This window comes from Symphodus melops (assembly GCF_947650265.1).
Source record: "Symphodus melops genome assembly, chromosome: 2".
Taxonomy (NCBI): Eukaryota; Metazoa; Chordata; class Actinopteri; order Labriformes; family Labridae; genus Symphodus; species Symphodus melops.
Genome location: NC_136692.1, coordinates 26,333,022 through 26,349,330, shown reverse-complemented (window position 1 = coordinate 26,349,330; position 16,309 = coordinate 26,333,022). Strand labels below are relative to the sequence as shown.

General features: G+C 42.5%; 2 protein-coding genes across 3 annotated transcripts in view; one reads left to right on the top strand and one right to left on the bottom strand.

The window, feature by feature from the left end:
- The window catches only part of tsc2 (TSC complex subunit 2), a 137,896-nt gene that overhangs the window by 87,814 nt on the left and 33,773 nt on the right, over positions 1-16,309 (bottom strand). The gene's annotated exons all lie outside the window — the stretch shown is intronic.
- pkd1a (polycystic kidney disease 1a) overlaps positions 1-16,309 on the top strand; it is a 64,738-nt gene that overhangs the window by 41,782 nt on the left and 6,647 nt on the right. The window contains exons 29-53 of the mRNA XM_079336840.1: positions 3-155; positions 285-429; positions 2,043-2,378; positions 2,535-2,623; positions 2,853-3,171; positions 4,223-4,391; positions 4,671-4,935; positions 5,012-5,207; positions 5,348-5,518; positions 5,617-5,760; positions 5,853-6,063; positions 6,946-7,072; positions 7,278-7,388; positions 7,593-7,642; positions 8,018-8,232; positions 8,788-8,866; positions 8,990-9,099; positions 10,524-10,726; positions 11,550-11,744; positions 11,861-12,000; positions 12,719-12,849; positions 13,125-13,233; positions 13,342-13,467; positions 14,540-14,711; positions 15,892-16,182. Coding sequence (XP_079192966.1) covers positions 3-155; positions 285-429; positions 2,043-2,378; positions 2,535-2,623; positions 2,853-3,171; positions 4,223-4,391; positions 4,671-4,935; positions 5,012-5,207; positions 5,348-5,518; positions 5,617-5,760; positions 5,853-6,063; positions 6,946-7,072; positions 7,278-7,388; positions 7,593-7,642; positions 8,018-8,232; positions 8,788-8,866; positions 8,990-9,099; positions 10,524-10,726; positions 11,550-11,744; positions 11,861-12,000; positions 12,719-12,849; positions 13,125-13,233; positions 13,342-13,467; positions 14,540-14,711; positions 15,892-16,182 — 4,257 coding nt within the window. The remainder of the gene's footprint in view (positions 1-2; positions 156-284; positions 430-2,042; positions 2,379-2,534; positions 2,624-2,852; positions 3,172-4,222; positions 4,392-4,670; positions 4,936-5,011; positions 5,208-5,347; positions 5,519-5,616; positions 5,761-5,852; positions 6,064-6,945; positions 7,073-7,277; positions 7,389-7,592; positions 7,643-8,017; positions 8,233-8,787; positions 8,867-8,989; positions 9,100-10,523; positions 10,727-11,549; positions 11,745-11,860; positions 12,001-12,718; positions 12,850-13,124; positions 13,234-13,341; positions 13,468-14,539; positions 14,712-15,891; positions 16,183-16,309) is intronic.

Below are 16,309 nucleotides of genomic sequence, written 5' to 3'. Positions count from 1 at the left end.
AGTATGAGCAGACCAGGAAGTCTGTGCGTGTGTCACGAGATGAGCGTAGTGCCCGGGTCAGGGTCCGAAGCAACATCACCAGAGCGCTAACCGCTCTGGACCTGACCACTGTCAGTGACATCCAACAAACGTCTGCTGCTTTAGCACAGTGCACGGTGAGCAGAAAGAGAGCGGGAGCCAGCTTGGAAAGGCAGAGCCATAAAAAGAATACAAAGGAAAAAGGAACTTTCAGGAAAGCAAAACACTGACCGGTCGCCTGTGTGTGTTTGTGTGTGATTTTTCAGGCGGTGAGTCGGGAGTTTATCTGTGAGGAATGTCAGAACAGCACACTGAGCAAGTTGGAGTCCATGCTGGAGATACTGCAAACTGACACCAAGCAAGGCACTGTCACTCCTACTGAGATAGCTGACAACATCCTCAACATCATGGGTAAGAATGCATGCTTTCTGTCGCTCTAAAAGGCTGTGACTGATATCATCCAAACAGTAGGGGTGGGAAACAGAGGATCACTCATAATATGATACAGTACGATACGATATGACGCCATAATGGTACTGATGATGAGGACAGGATGGAACAGTTGTTTAATTTCAATCTTTATAAATTGGCCACTAAGTCTCTAAAGCCTTCGTCAGGATGTTGTGGGCTGGGTATGTTGTTTATGCACGACACAATCATAAAATAAAACCAACCAATCAATCAAACTGTACAATATGGTACAGAAAGATTTGATAAGATATGTACTGGTATGGTATGTAAAGAGAAGACGATATGATACGTAGGATATCACACACTGTGCAATGATAGATGTTTGGTGTCAGTGTAGCCTCTTATCGGGCCTCACCTCTTTCCAGCATTACCCTGCTATCTTCCTCTTTAGCCTGCACTCAACTTCTTCCAATTAACTTACTTTCCGGGAGCCGGTAGCTGAGTGGTTGGTGCGTACGCCCAGTGTGCTGAGGCTGTTCTCCTACATGTGGGCGGCATGGGTTCCGATCTGGCCTGTGGCTCCTTTCCCGCTCTCTCTCCCTGATTTCTGACTCTATCCCTTGTCCTATCTCCAAAACAAAGTCAGAAAAAGCCTCACAGAAAAAAATAACTTTCTTTCACCATACCCAGATGCATATCATAAGCAACATCCTGAGTTATGAAGAAGTGAGAAAATGTGTCTTAAAAGAATCTGTTTAGAAAATGTATCAGTCATCAGTTGTTGATGTTGTTGTGATGGGTGATTTGAACTAAGTGGAAAGTAGCGTTTCACATATGGATGTTACAGCCATGAGAGAAAACAAAAGCTGTGATAAATGGGAGAAACTGCAGGTTTGTTTCAGGTGTGCTGACGCACAACGAAAGACAAAAAGGACATGGCAGCTAAAATTAAATCTGCAGTGATCGACTGCTGCTTATCTTACAAGTGTGTTTATGCTGATTGTTAAATGAATCATTTGTATTCTTTAATAGATCCTCCAATTACTAGATCCATCAGGGATTGGCTCACTCACCATATTACCTCAACAAGCTTTAAACAGCGTAGGCAGGATGGTGTCCCAAAACTAAACACGTTCAAAATCTTAAAATATCATCTTGGCTTAGTTCCATATTTAGTAAGAAAAATAACTGCAACAAAAGAATCAGCTGTAATGTTTTTGTCTTTTTTCTTCAGTCTCTATTAAAGGCAGGGTTGGTCATTTTCGAAAACTAGCATCATTTTGAATGGAGCATCCTCTCTGTATTCACTCACCACCTCCCCTCTGTGCTCCCTCAAAAGCCACGCCCCTCACTGACATGGACTCGTGCCATTGGTCCAGAAGCAGATTTTAGCTCCTGCTTTGGCTTGTGCATGCAAAGGGTAGAGAGGCTGTTTTTACGTGTTTACAGCTGCTACAGATCACAGATTTTTATTTTTATTTTCAGAGCAAATCACTTAATCATTACTGTCAGGACCTAAAGACAATTTCAACCAAAATCTGAAAAAAAAACATTGTATCTGGAGAAAATTACCTACCCTGCCTTCATAATCTTGTGAACCTCTCCACCTCTAGGTGATCTGATCCACCAGGTCAGCCAGTCAGCATCACAGGCCTCCCTCCAGCCCTCTTTTTTGGACTCCCCCTCAACCCACTTCACCTCTCCTATTGCTACAATCAGCGAGGATCAAGGAGGCACCCTGTTAGACCCCTCCCCTTCCTCGCTGGAACCACACCCCTTAAGAGTGGCGGCCAAGGCCTACAGCCTGTCCTCTGACCTCATGTTGATCCTCATGCACGCTCGTGTGCTCAACGAGGAGCCGCTAGTGCTGAAGGGAGCTGAGATTGCTGCCACAGGGAAACTGGCAGACCCTCAGAGCCTGCTCTGCTACCATGGCAACAACAGTCCAGGTGGGCTATTCTAATTAGTGCCTTATGAGCTGATAAAAAATAGGATTCACGTGGTACATTTCTTAACCTTGAAATGTGTAAAAAGTTCAACAATATTAAGAGGACTGTAAAAATCTTAGCTTATAAACGATTTTTAATCTCCTCCTGTTTTTCCAGAGTGCCAGCGGTTCTCCATCCCCCGAGCTTTCAACAGCAGTCTTGGCAAAGCTGCAGCAGGAAACAGCATCATGCAGCTACTGTTTCAGGTAACACAGGGAAGAATCCAACATGATGTCAAGCTCTTAGTGAGAGGGAAAACATCTCCACCTCAAGTGTCTTTTTAGATATCTGTTAAAGACTGCGCCAAAATCTTGAACAGCAAACACTCACACAAAGTGCCTGACTAAAGTGTTGTGTTTAAAGTCTTTCAGCCTTTCTCCATTTGACGCTCACATGCCGTTCTCTTCATTTACTCCGTCTTCTTTGTCTCATCAGGTGGAGTCCAACCCTTTCCCCTTTAACTACGTGGCAAACTACACCGTCTCCACAGATGTGGCCTCCATGGAGTTCCGCACTGAAAACGGCACCCAGATTCTCATCTCCGGACTGGATGATAGTCAAGCAATCACCGTTGCGATTAACAATGGGGGTAGTGCAGGAGAGGCAGGTCCTGAGGGTGCTAGTACTGGAGGGGTCCCCACAGCTGGAGCCGTGAACATCAGCCACTGTGACTATGTGATCGTGAAGATCAGTGCGGGAAACACCAACCGGCAGGCGGGGCTGTTTGTGCTGCTTAACTTCACCTCTCTACATGGTGAGCCCTCATGTCTAACACATGTGATGCATATTGAGATGAAAGACTACGATTTGTGATGAAAATGTCTGAAGCCATTTTGATCACGTCCTAACATGCAGGACAGCACTGTGGAGGGATTCATCGAACGAGAGATTGTACTTAAAAAAAGGTTCAATCTGCACACATGGGACCAGCCTCGAGTATCACGTTTTCTGGTTTCTGTTTGTAATACAATTGAAGTACGAGTAGCATTGAACACGAAAGTCAGGGGTTCGATCCCCAGCTCCTGCACCTCCATGTTTAATGTGTCGCTTAAGTTATAATAGAAACTTTAAATATTCTTTATACTTTAATCTTTCATTTATTTGCACATGTACATAGATTATAATTCCAGTCCTACCTCGTACTTATTGCTTTCTGATTCTGATTAAGTGGGATGGGTTAAACATGGTGGACACTTCACATAGCAGCCTCTGCCTTAAGTGTGTGAATGAGTAGGTGTGACTTGCGGCGTAAAAGAGCTTTGAATAGTTAAAAGTTCTGAACGAATCAATCATCAATCCATGATAATAACTTCCAGCCTCCTATGTGTTTTAATCTGAAGTATCTTTATTTCTATAAACAGATTTATTCGGCTAACAGTCTGTTCTGAATCAGAAATATAAACATGAGCTACATCCAATCAGCGTTAAGATTTACAGACTTCCTGGAACGCGTCTTAACTGACCTCCGAACAAACCTGACAAAGCTTACATTAGTGCATTTAACAATCAAGGCGAACGTTAAACCCCGACCTGTGCTCGCACAGCTCAACTTAACCAGAGTGAAGCCTCTGTTTTAAACTCATGTTAACTCAAATGAGACTCACCAGAAACAAGTGAACAGAGGCTCCCTGCGGGAATATTTTGAACAAAGAAAGTATTTTATCATAGTATTTATTTTACAAATCTAGAGGGTTAATTTTTTTTTCTTTTGATATAAACTTCACTTCTCTGTTTGTCTCCTTATGAAACTGACTTGTGTTTGTACTGTTTTAGGCTTCTCATTATTTTCTCCTTTCTTTCCCCAGGTGTCAGTGAGAGGGAAAAAGCAAAAGAGGAGCCTTACATCACAGCCTACCTTCATTCACATGACAGACCCAACGAATTCAACTGCACAGACAGAAAACAGATCTCCCTCAGTATGACCAGGGGGCAGGATCTGGACCACAGGAAATACACCTTCTTCCTGTCGCCTGAGTAAGAGCCCTTGTTTATCCACCGCTGTGTTATAATGTGAATCAAACCTCTTTATGTGTGTTGGGGAGGGGGGCTGCCTTTATTTGGACAGGACAGTCGATGGAGTGGAAAATTGGAGGAGAGAGTGGGAAATATATTATATATACATGTCAGAATAAAGCTGCAGGTTGGACTTTGACCGCTTGCTTGGAGGACTATAACCTTGGCTGTGCCTTCAGCATGTATAATCCTACACTTCTGATTGTAGAAGTGACCGAGGCTCTTTTCTGCCTCACACAGGTCGTACGACACCACTCTGGACTACTTCATTAACGTGAGCACGACCTGCAGCCCCGGCTCTCACCCTGTAGGTGTTCACCTGGAGGTCGCCGTCTATGCTTCTCTGTGTCAGTACTTCAGTGAGAGTGAGAAGCAGTGGCGGACGGACGGCATGGTGCCTCTCGCAGAAACCAATGCCAGCAGAGCTGTTTGTCGCACCAAACACCTCACACCATTTGGTGCAGGCATCTTCGTCCCACCTAACGCTGTCAGCTTTGAAGTGCCGGTCAGTGTCTTAAAAACCCTTTGAATGTCCATTCTCAAACACAAACACGCTGAACCCTCTTGTCTCTTTCCATCAGGAACGCCATGGTGCACCAAGCCTGGTCGTCCTGTTGGTGTGCGTGTTAGGCTTACTGAGTTACGTGGTGGCAGCAGCCATCTTGCACAAGTTGGATCAGCTGGATCTAAGGCGGGCTGCCGTGGTTCCACTCTGTGGGGGAGAAGGACTTTTTAAGTATGAGATCCAGGTGAAGACCGGCTGGAGCCGAGGGGCTGGTGAGTGTTAGGACAGTTAGTTAGTGAGTGAGTAAGAACTGCTGCTCCTCAAGAACTATTAAATACAGATGTTTGGCTTTTTTTTGTTCCAGATGTTTTTAAAAGGAGAAAATAATGCCTCTCTCTCTCTGTCCCTTCAGACACCACAGCTCATGTGGGAATCAGTCTGTACGGACGTGAGAGCCGCAGTGGACACCGACACCTCGACAGCAGAGGAGCTTTCGCACGCAACGCTCTCGACATCTTTCATATTGCCACAGATACTAACCTGGGCAGTGTCTGGAAAATACGAATCTGGCACGACAACAAGGGTACTTTACAAACGCGTGCAAAATCTGTAATCGCAAAGAGTTTAACTGGCTGATATTTGAACAAAGTTCTTGGTAACGGCGTGCCTTTACTTCATCAGGTCTGTCCCCTGCGTGGATGCTGCAGTATGTTTTGATCAAAGACTTGCAGACAGGAAGCACCTACTACTTCCTGGTTGAAGAGTGGCTGTCAGTGGATAATGAGAAAACTGACGGACGGGTGGACATTGAGGTGGAGGCTTCAGGTAAAGAACTTCAACCAAATGATATGTAATAGGAACACACTGATGGTTTACACCCGTTTGTTTATTTTTATGTTGCTCTCTGTGTCCCTCAGAGGAGGCTTCGCTTCTTAATACGCCCCGCCTCCTTCGCTGTGAGCTGCAGAGGGCGCTGTGTGAGAGTCATATGTGGCTGTCTCTGTGGGAGAGACCACCCCGCAGCCCCTTCACCCGCCTGCAGAGAGCCACCTGCTGTACAGTGTTGCTGCAGCTCTTTGTATTTGCCAACACGCTGTGGTACAGCATTGTTGTGGACAAGAGATACAGGTACAGGATCCCTTTCTTTTATTTGTATTGGAAAGGGACACATTGCCACAACCTTTATAGCCAAAGCTGCTGTAAAATCCGGTGTATGACACACACCTTGAATGTATTTTATATCTGATGCAGTGGAAAATAAACATGCCCTGTCAACATCGCCCGCTGTGCGCATGCCCTGAAAATTCGCCCCCCTTGTGTATTGAAAGTGGCCCTTTCTTTACGCAAAGCATGCGAGGATACATAGCAACATGAACCAGACTGGCAGCTCCACTCTTTTACAGCTTCTCTCCTTCATAAGGCCTTAAACATGCATTTAAAGAAAACCGTATTATGTGGTTAAGAACATATACATTTTGAAGTGCTGGTTTGATTTTAAAGACTCTCAAATTCATGCACATTAATGAAGGTGGGTCTCAGGACTCTAGCCAGATTGGTCACGAGCAGAAGGTCGATACTTGAAAAAATATATTTTATGTTTATGAAAAGGACCCATTACAGTCTCACATCAATCAAATCAAATAAACTTTATTTATCCGTTAGAAACTTCGTTGTAGGGAAAGTGCCAGTACAGAAACATAAGAAACAACACACACAACATTCACACCCTAATAAATAGCTTAAAAAAAAAAAAACTGGAGCCTGATAATCTAACTGGAGCCCCAAAGTCACAGAGCACCTGACGATTGATGCATGTATGGACGGCTTCCAGCCTAAGATTTCACATCTCTGTTTTATATCATTATCTGAATCTTGATTATTGCAGGTGCAACTACGTTAAAGCGTTTACAGAATGAAGAATCCTCGCCTGAGCCTGAATGTAGCTTCTTAGATCTGTTTCTGTCTTCATCACAACGACCTCTAATTTCTCCCCAAATGTGAATGCTGCAGCTCTCAGGCCGTGTCAAGGCTAGCTTCGCTGAGCGGCGAGACGGTGGCAGCAGGCGTGGTGACCTGTCTGATAGTGTATCCTCTCTACCTGCTCGTCTTCACAGTCTTTAGAATGAGCCGCAGTAAGGTAAACACAAACTCTTCCCCTTACTTAAACACAATGTTTCTCTCACAGGTCAAACATGAAGCTGAAAAGTTTTTGTGCGTCTGGATGTGTGTGTGTGTGTGTGTGTGTGTGTGTGTGTGTGTGTGTGTGTGTGTGTGTGTGTGTGTGTGTGTGTGTGTGTGTGTGTGTGTGTGTGTGTGTGTGTGTGTGTGTGTGAATATTTCAGTGTGTATCTGTGGAGCAGGTGCAGCCACAATCAGATCAGGAGTCTGTGGAGATCGATGACTTCCTGGAAAACTCTATGAATGGAAGTTCCTTCCTCTTCTTTAATGGCGAGGTAGAGTCTGATGGGAACTGACTGGCATGTCAAATGTAATCATAGCTGATGCAGTTAAGGCTCATGTCATGGTTCCACAAATGAATAGTTTTTGTATCCAGGTGATTGTTTTAGAAAAAAAGTCAAACCCTGCAGACAAGCCAGCTTTTCCTTTTTCAATCATTATTGTCCTTTTCTCCTCGTCTTTCTCTCTCCACTTCTCAGACCAACTCAGAGGAAACCAATCTGGATTTTCCCACTCCATCAACGAAAAGGTGAGTTACTCTGTTGCCATGACACTGCTTTTGAATAATGCAGGACTTTATTTGTTTGGAATTTATTACCAAGGGATCTGTTACAGCCTGCAGTCTGACTTATTGAGGATGAGAAAATATAAAGGAACAAGAAGCATAAAAAAGATTAAGATGGAAATGATTTTGGATTTGGAGGCTCTGAAGATTTAAAGATTTTATTTTCTGGCGTCTCTGTGATTTCTCTCTTGTCACAACACAACGATAAATTCAAAAGCCATAATTGCCTCAGAGTCTTTTGTTGTGTTACGACATCAGTATTGTTTCCTGAGAAACTCGATCTGTTCTTCTAGGAGACACAGAGAAGACACTCTCTTTTACTCCGGCTTTGTTTTTCAGTGTGGAGAGCTGGGCTATGGCAGAGGAGGAAATGGAAGACAGGGATTGGCCAGAGTGGTTGAGCGACGGCTCTGTGGTGGGAGGGGCGGGGCATGGGGCAGGAATGCCCAGGCTTAAGCGGGGTCAGGGGAGTAGGCACCTTGGTGTGGACATGGCCTTTAACCCTGACGACGAGGAGGGGACTGGAGAACGCAACAAATATTTCACCTCCTCAGGTAAACAAAGTCAACGCTCAACTTAACATTGAAAGCAGTTAGCTTCTAACTAAAGCAGTGTAATTGTTTGGTTACCACAGAGACATAAGTTAAGTGATCTTAACTAGGAGAGTGTGACGTCCAAACTAACCAAAATATTGTCTAAAAAAAAAGACAAAACAAACTTTCCTGAGAGGTCTAAACTATTAGACGAACGCACTGCTGACACCAAACAGCCCGTAAAACTCTCTACTCCTCCTCATCCCTCCAAGTAATCCCACCTTTCCAGACCATAAAACACGACAACCATATCTTACAGCCTTCACACCTTTTAGGAGGTGTATAAGATTTAGGTTGTAACGTAGGAACTATCTCAGCTGGTGCAACATTTTAAATAGTGCTAAATGAGTAACCTCAAACTCGGCTTTGTATGAATATATGCATAGCTGGTGAAACCCAGTCTATCTGTTTTTGTTTACTTCATTTAGTACTGTCTAGATTTCAGTTGTTTTTTTTAGCTGCTCTTGATCTGTTTGAAAGAGCACTTTAATGCAAACTGTTTCTTTTCTCTCACAGACGAAGATCTGATCAAACACATCCTCACAGACGGACAGAACTTCTTCCCTCAGGCAGATGAAAGTGAAATGGCTGATCTGTAAGTCTGTTCTTTTATCTGAGTGAACTTTCATGAAATGCGATGGACCCTCTACTTAACGAGGAATGTTTGATTGGATTTGCTTTGATGTGATTTTCTTTGACCGTTTGCTTTTTGTGTCAGGTCCAGCATTTTGGATGACAAGACTGAAGTGATCCTCCTCCAGAAGCCGAATGAATTCCTTCCTCCAGGATCTCTGAGAAGACCAAAAACTGCTTTCACCTCAAACACAGGTGGGTGTATGTGTTTACGTGTATGTGTGCGACTTTGTGTGTGTTGTCACAGTTCTCTGCTGCTCTCAGGGTTTCCATTATGTCAAACCTCAAGAATTACTCCTAAAGAGTGCTCCAGTATAGAGACGAGTGAGAAAAGATAGAACCCATTCATGAAGGGAAATACCCGACTTAGATAACCAAGTCAATTTGAGAAACATTTTTAGAGTGTCTCTCAAGTGATCACATGTTTATGAGATACAATTAGAGATTAATCAAAAGCATTATATTTGGAGAGCACATTATACCAAAGAGGAGGAAAAAATGATTTCAGCTTGTGATAGACAGGCCTGAGTGACGTGAGTGATGAGGCTCTTCAATAATCAAAATATAACTAATAAGTGTTATTAAGGAAGTTGTGTAAAAGTGAGTGCAAGCTTTATCATTTTTGCATTATTCAAAATCCTACGATTTTTAAATCAAATTCATTCATTTGTAATATTTCAATAATAAAGTAGTAACCATGAACGTTTTTATTTTTTATTCATTGAACAACAAAAGAAAAGAGAGGATCAATATTAATGATTATTTTTTTAAGTTAGCATTTGTTATGAATGTGTGCTATACAAACAAAGGGGTTAGGATACGATTAAATGGTTGGTTGATTAATTGATTGGTTGGTTTGTTAGTTGGTTAATTAATTGATCAGCAAATAGGTTTTAAATGACTTTTTAAGCTGTTTTCCTCAGTGAAAAGTTATCTGCACTGTTTTAGTGAGTGTTTTCTCTTCGTCACATTACCAATGCAAAAAACACATTACCCTCTAATCTTTTGACTTTGTTGGAGGATTTGACTGTCTTTAGGAAGAGAGCAAAGTCTGAATGTGTCTCTTAAAAAAGAAAAAATATTTCATTGTGCATGTCTTCCAACTGTTGTACTGTTTGGAAATGTCAATAAAATATTTATAGGAAAAAAATAAAAATGATAAATGACTGTGATTCTGTTGCTTTTTTTTTTTTTTATAAAAATGAGCCAAGTAATGGCGACTGCATGTCTAGACATTTATGGTCTATGCTCATGTGAAACTAGAGTTTTTTCTTTTCACTGCCTGAATGTTAACATCACTGGGTCGAAAGTTCTTCTGATATTTTCTTTTCTTTTTGATCAAATCTATTGATTTATGCGTCATGTTATTTAAAAATTAATCAGAAATTATTTCTCTTGACTCCCTTTTTGAAGTTTGAAAGAGCCTTCATCAATAAAATGAAACCAGAAAGATCATTAAAATAAAAACATCCTTTCATTTCTCCTGGATTAGACGCATCATCTCAGAAGTCTCTCTGGCTGACGTCTGATCCGTTCCTCTGTTTAATTTTACTTTCTTTATTTTCCATTGTAAAGCGCTGTATCTTAACGCCCCCTCCTCTCCTCTCTCCCCTCTCCAGTTGTGACAGATGTGTGTCGCCCCAGGCGTTTCCCTCCCTGGTGTGGTCGTGCGGCCCTCTGGGGCAGCTGGGTGGGGGTCGCTCTGACCAGTAGTGTTTCCATTTGGGCCAGCCACGGGTTCAGTCAGAATGTGGCCATGATGTGGCTCATCTCCTGTTTCTCAAGCTTCCTGTGCTCCTGCCTGCTGCTCGAGCCCATTAAGGTACACACAGACATTCTTCAAGATGCTGGCTGACCATTCAAAGCTGTATTCTTTTCGTCTGTGTCTTTTGATGAAGGTTTTTTATTCTTTAAGCTGCATTTCTTAACATTTTTATAATGGATGCAATAACAATGTGTAATTTGAAAGATATGGTGTTTAGTCATGAACTCAGAAGTTATTGCCATATAAGCCCTAAAAGTCTAGACGTATTTCAGGATCTCTCAGCTCATTGTTTTGGTTTACAATTTCACCGTCCGTCTAGCACTTAACATCTGACTATCTGGTTAACACAGTATTTCTATTGAAGCCAAGCGTTTCTCATAAGTTTCGTATAGTAGAGCTGGACATGGACATGGACTAAGAAAAGATTTAAGATAGGACAGCTTGAGAGAGATAAGACAAGTTGAGAGGAGAGAGTGGGGGGGATGACCTGCAGTAAAAGACCTGAGGTCGGATAGAGACACTTCAAGTGGGATCACAAGGTCCTTCTATGTACATTTGTCTTATAATAAATTATGTAAAGAATATGCTTTAAAGAGTGTGTGTGGCTGTACACGACGTTAAATGTTGAAACCACATTCAGGGACAATGGGGGTCCCCAGTCTTTAGCACCATTATATTGGGTGAAACGTTTTATGAGCTGACATCATTACACTTTGTCAACAGCAGTCTGCCATCACTCCATCCTCTCAGGTTTTTATTTACTGATTTCCATTCAGCTGTTTTATCTCGGTTGTGATGTTCCTTTAATTGCAGTTGATAGATTTCATCTGTTTTAAGAATCAACCTTTCAAGACTTGACAGTTTCTCCACTGTTCAACAGGTGTTGTGTGAGGGCGTTTATTATGCTGTGTGTGTGCAACGCCTGCGTCCGGAGGACCAGGATGTGTTGGTGGAGTTCCCCCGGGTGGAGAGAGTGGTCCAACGGGTGCCTCGGGTCAGACCTCCACAGGGCTTTGCGTTGTCTCAGGCCCGACACCAGGCCCGCAAGGTCCTCATGCTGCACACCATGCTGAAGGTGAGTCAGGCGGAGATGCATGTCCAGGGTTTGATACAGAGGACAGACTTTTTCTTGCATCTCTCCTGTTGTTTATTTCACTGTTTGTTAACAGAACGTGTGGCTGTCATTTTCAGAATTTCCTGGTTTACATGTTTTTCCTGTTGGTGGTTCTGCTTCTCAACTATTCTGACTCGGCTAAAGACACACATGGCCTGAGACTGCGCACTCAGCTGCAGCGAGCTCTTCATACACCTGAGTACCACAACATCAGCAGGTACACACTCACACACTCACTCACCATTTTAGCCGAGGGGGGTTTCAGCGACAAACTTGACTGACCTTTGCATCAGGAAACATTTTCAATCTTTGCTCATCATGTCCATGTTGGGCTTTAACATGTTCACTACGATGTGCAATATTCCTTGCACCATTACTAACATTTGCAATATTTTATAATATACAGTATAAGTTGGGTATAAGTAGTAGTAGTCTATAATACCAATACTGTTCTCTGTTCTGTCTGTCCTATTTAAGGCTCGTTTTCTTAGACATGTAACCCTTATTTACAAAATAGTTTATAAAAACACAATGATTTATGTTTGTATTTATATTATATTATATTATATTTGAAGTTCTATTGTGTTACTTTTAAATGTTGAAATTTTGCAGAAACCTGGTACCAGAATTTCCTTCCAGATTGATAACGTTTATATTGTATGGTGTTGTTCCAATCACTGTGTATCTTTTTTAAAACCACTGTGTATTCAGTGTTTCTAGGCTGCTCCAATGATCCCTCCCCTCTTTTTCTCTTCTTGTATTCAGACCTGACCAGAATGTAACAGAATCACAACAAAAGTGTCCAGAACTCCTTTTTTAAACACGACAGATCCAGATTTTCTTGCACAGTTTTGCTGCAAATATTGTTGAACATTGTGACAGCAAACAACACACAATATGCACTGTTTTTTAAATCCGCTATTTGTTCTCTCTAGCCGAGCTGACGTTCTCCTGTGGCTGAATGGGTCCCTGTTGCCACGGCTACTGGATGACACTGCCCTCTTGAGAGACACGGGCAGTGTCTTGCTCGGCACGCTGAGGCTCCGTCAAATCCGTGACACACAGGGTGAGACTGAAATGTGGTCAATAAACAGAGACGCCTCTGACCTGACAGAAAACCTCACTTACTCATTGATTGATTTGCAATCATGGAGAAAAGTTTGTTTTTAGAGAATTCTTTTTTTGTTTCTGTTTGGTAGTTTTTCCTGTATTATACCCATCGAGCTGAATATAAGTTTCATTTATCATCACAGCTTCTGTAGCAGACTTCATCATCACCATTTCATAACTCTTACTAAACTTAACCAACTGAACTTTGATTTGGTTGAAACTCTTTTCTAGGTGCACCTGGTTTCTGGGCAGGAGAGACTGTTCAGGAAATGGGATGGGAACAATCTCGGAGTCAAGGCGCTGAGAACGTTTCTGCTTTTGGAGCTAACGATACAAAATGGTAAGGACACAATTGACTTGAAAAGGGCTTAAAGTGAAAGGCGAGGTAAGTTCCAGCATCTGTTTAACATCTGGTCTCCACTGTGCCCCCTCTCACTTGTCTTTCTAGGGGATGGCGTTTGGATCCAATCAGTGTGTATAACATTGGAGATGGGGTTCAACAGCTGAACAGAAGCCTGGAGGAGGCCTCTTCCTCCTTACAGCAGCTGCTGCAGCTTCACTGGCTCGACTACAGGTTGTTCTTGCCAGATCATTTATATCTCATCATATATCAAAACTGTTATGTAAGTTGTTGTTTTATATTTTAAAAGTGGAGTTTGCTGACTGGCGTGAATGAAGGGGCCAGATGTGAGGGACTGCAAATCAAATGTGTGCATGCAATTTCACAACGACAGGCATAAAACTGCACCAGGCATTCTTGAGGCTTAATAATAATGTGCAATCCATCTCACAGCTTGCAATCATTGAAAACATGCAGATGAAAACAATTAATATTAAAATATAACATTGAAAACAATCCAGTAAAGAATGTGGGAGGAATGTTAACTATCCAGCATTGTTCTGAGGACACTGACGCCTTAGACAAACTTGATCCTGTTAAAACCACTAAAGTATCAGATCGCAGAGGGGAGAGACTGAATGTCCATTTAAAAATGGTTGGTGGAGGTCTCTGACTTTACTGTTCTTTTTATACGAGCTTTTTTTTTTATCTCTACAGTGAAATATAACACTCAGTTTAATAAAACTAGTTTTTCGACCTGGTCACATAAAACACATAAAAAGAGACATCTGGTCTTTCTTCAAGACGACAACTATTTGGACAGGATTCAGTTTTATTTTTATTATTGCGATATCATAAGGGCCTTTTCTCACGCCAGTCAAACAAATCACAACTATAGGATCAAAATAGCAGAGCACAAACAACGGGAGGCTGTAATGTACCCTGGGATACTACTAGATCATGTGAAATGGTGCTGTTTGCTCAATGCAGGGGCATGTCCAGAGGGGTGGCATGAGCCCCCCTTGAAATGTGATTGGCCACCCGAGATGTCAATCTATGATTGGCTATTTGCCTAATCAGAGTAGTTTTCTTTTAATGTCAGTGTAGTGTAAAATAAACAAGCTGAGTTATGTTATATGTTTCCAAATTATGTTCCATAAACTTCTTGCTTTACATAAGGCAGTGTCCCAGGTGAGCATCCCCCCCCCTCCGCCCCCCCCCCCTTAATGACAGGTTACCAATGTGATTGTGTTATAACTTGACTCTGATCTAATCATAGTCCTGGGTATTTTTTGTCTTTTCACAGGACTCGCGCTCTGTTTGTGGAGTTCTCGCTCTACAACGTCAATACAAACCTCCTGGCTGTCTTCTCCTTCCTGTTTGAGTTTCCTGTTTCGGAGCGCGCTCAGTCCAGCCTTGACCTCCTTGTCATCAGTCTGTGGCCATTCACAGGCCTGGACCTGCAGCTCCTTCTCATGGTAACTCCATTGGCACACATTGATAACCCCCCAGCCACGACCCCAACATATATGTTTAATAACATTTAGAGCACAAATGAAGGTAATGCGAGATGAGGATGTCTAATGGTACCTGTAAATATCATGTTAAGAAATTAGATTACATAATTTACATATTAAGCAATACTACAGTTCTGTTGGGCAGTGGGACCATCAGAGAATAAACCTTCATAGAGGCAAATAAGGTGGTGAACAAACACATCTGGAATGACCTACCTATGTCTAGTTTGTTTTGTATAACATGACCTGAATTTTGAAGTTCACTTAAAGATTGGTAAATATTTTGAAAAGGTCATCTTTTTTTTGTACACATACTGTCAGGCAGGAGAGAAAGTTTCAGCAACAGACTTGCGGAGAGAGACGCTGTGCTGCTTATTGACTCGCAGCTTCATTCACAGAAAACAATGCCAGCTTCCTTACCCATCAGTTACTGCTGGCCAGCTTCAAATACACACAGAAACAAGTCTGTTGGGTGGGCGCCGTTTCTTTTGTAAATGTTCAGTGATGAAGATTAACTTCTAATATATTCGGCCGAGGTCAAAAAACAGCAACAGAACACACATGGCTGAGAAACGTTTCATGTGAGCAGGGTTGCTTATATTCTGTTAGCAGGTACAGCCTGCTAATTCCTTTCTGTTTGGGTAACAGAAACTTCTAATTGGTTAGAAAGTGTCAGACAAACATTTCTTCAGCCTCAATCATATTTCCATTTCAGCTCACGACAGACACAAGATAAATTAATTAAATTAAATTAAATTTGTGCTAGCATAGGCGCTAATTGAAACTAAATTGTACTTCCCTGTCGTTGTCTATCATACTTTTATTATGCACAGCCTGCAAATGAACACATAGCTCACCACTGTCAATCTTAACCAACTTAAGCGTAGGCTCAACACGAACATGAGCATGGATTCATGGAATTGAATACTTAGCCTGTTGATGAAATTGTCCTTATTTCACTAAACAGCTTATGACACCCTTTTTTTTTAATTGTTATCCATGACTCACAAGGGTCACCTCTTCAGGTCAGAAAAATCCACGTGAAGAATCACGTCCATGCAAGAAAACTTTCCACAAACCTACCGCTGATTCCTTCTCCACATTAAAAGGGACTAAACCTTGTCATTTCCTCTTTTTTCAGGCCGTCCTCATGGCGCTGGTCTTGTACTTCTTGGTCCGGGGGATCTTGGGCTTCCTCAGAGAAGGCTTTGTGTACTTGTTCTCAGCCTGGAGAATCCTGGGTATCTGCAAGCTGACTCTGGCAGCTTCTGTGTGCGGGCTGCACCTGAGCCGCTGCACCATGGCCTCGCAGCAGTGGGCATCGTACCTGAAGCACACACGGGACGCCTTCACAGATTTCTACCCTCTGGCCAGGCAGAGTCAGATGTACACCGTCATGTCGGCATTGCTGTTGTTCATCCTCGTGCTCAAGGTGAGAGAGGAAGTCCAGCTTTGGTCTCGTGTTTTCAGGTTCTGCAAATCAGAGAGGGGTTATATTAACAAAGTCATTGTTACTTATCTTTCTTTCTTTGAGGTCTAACAGCTAATGCCTGAGATTT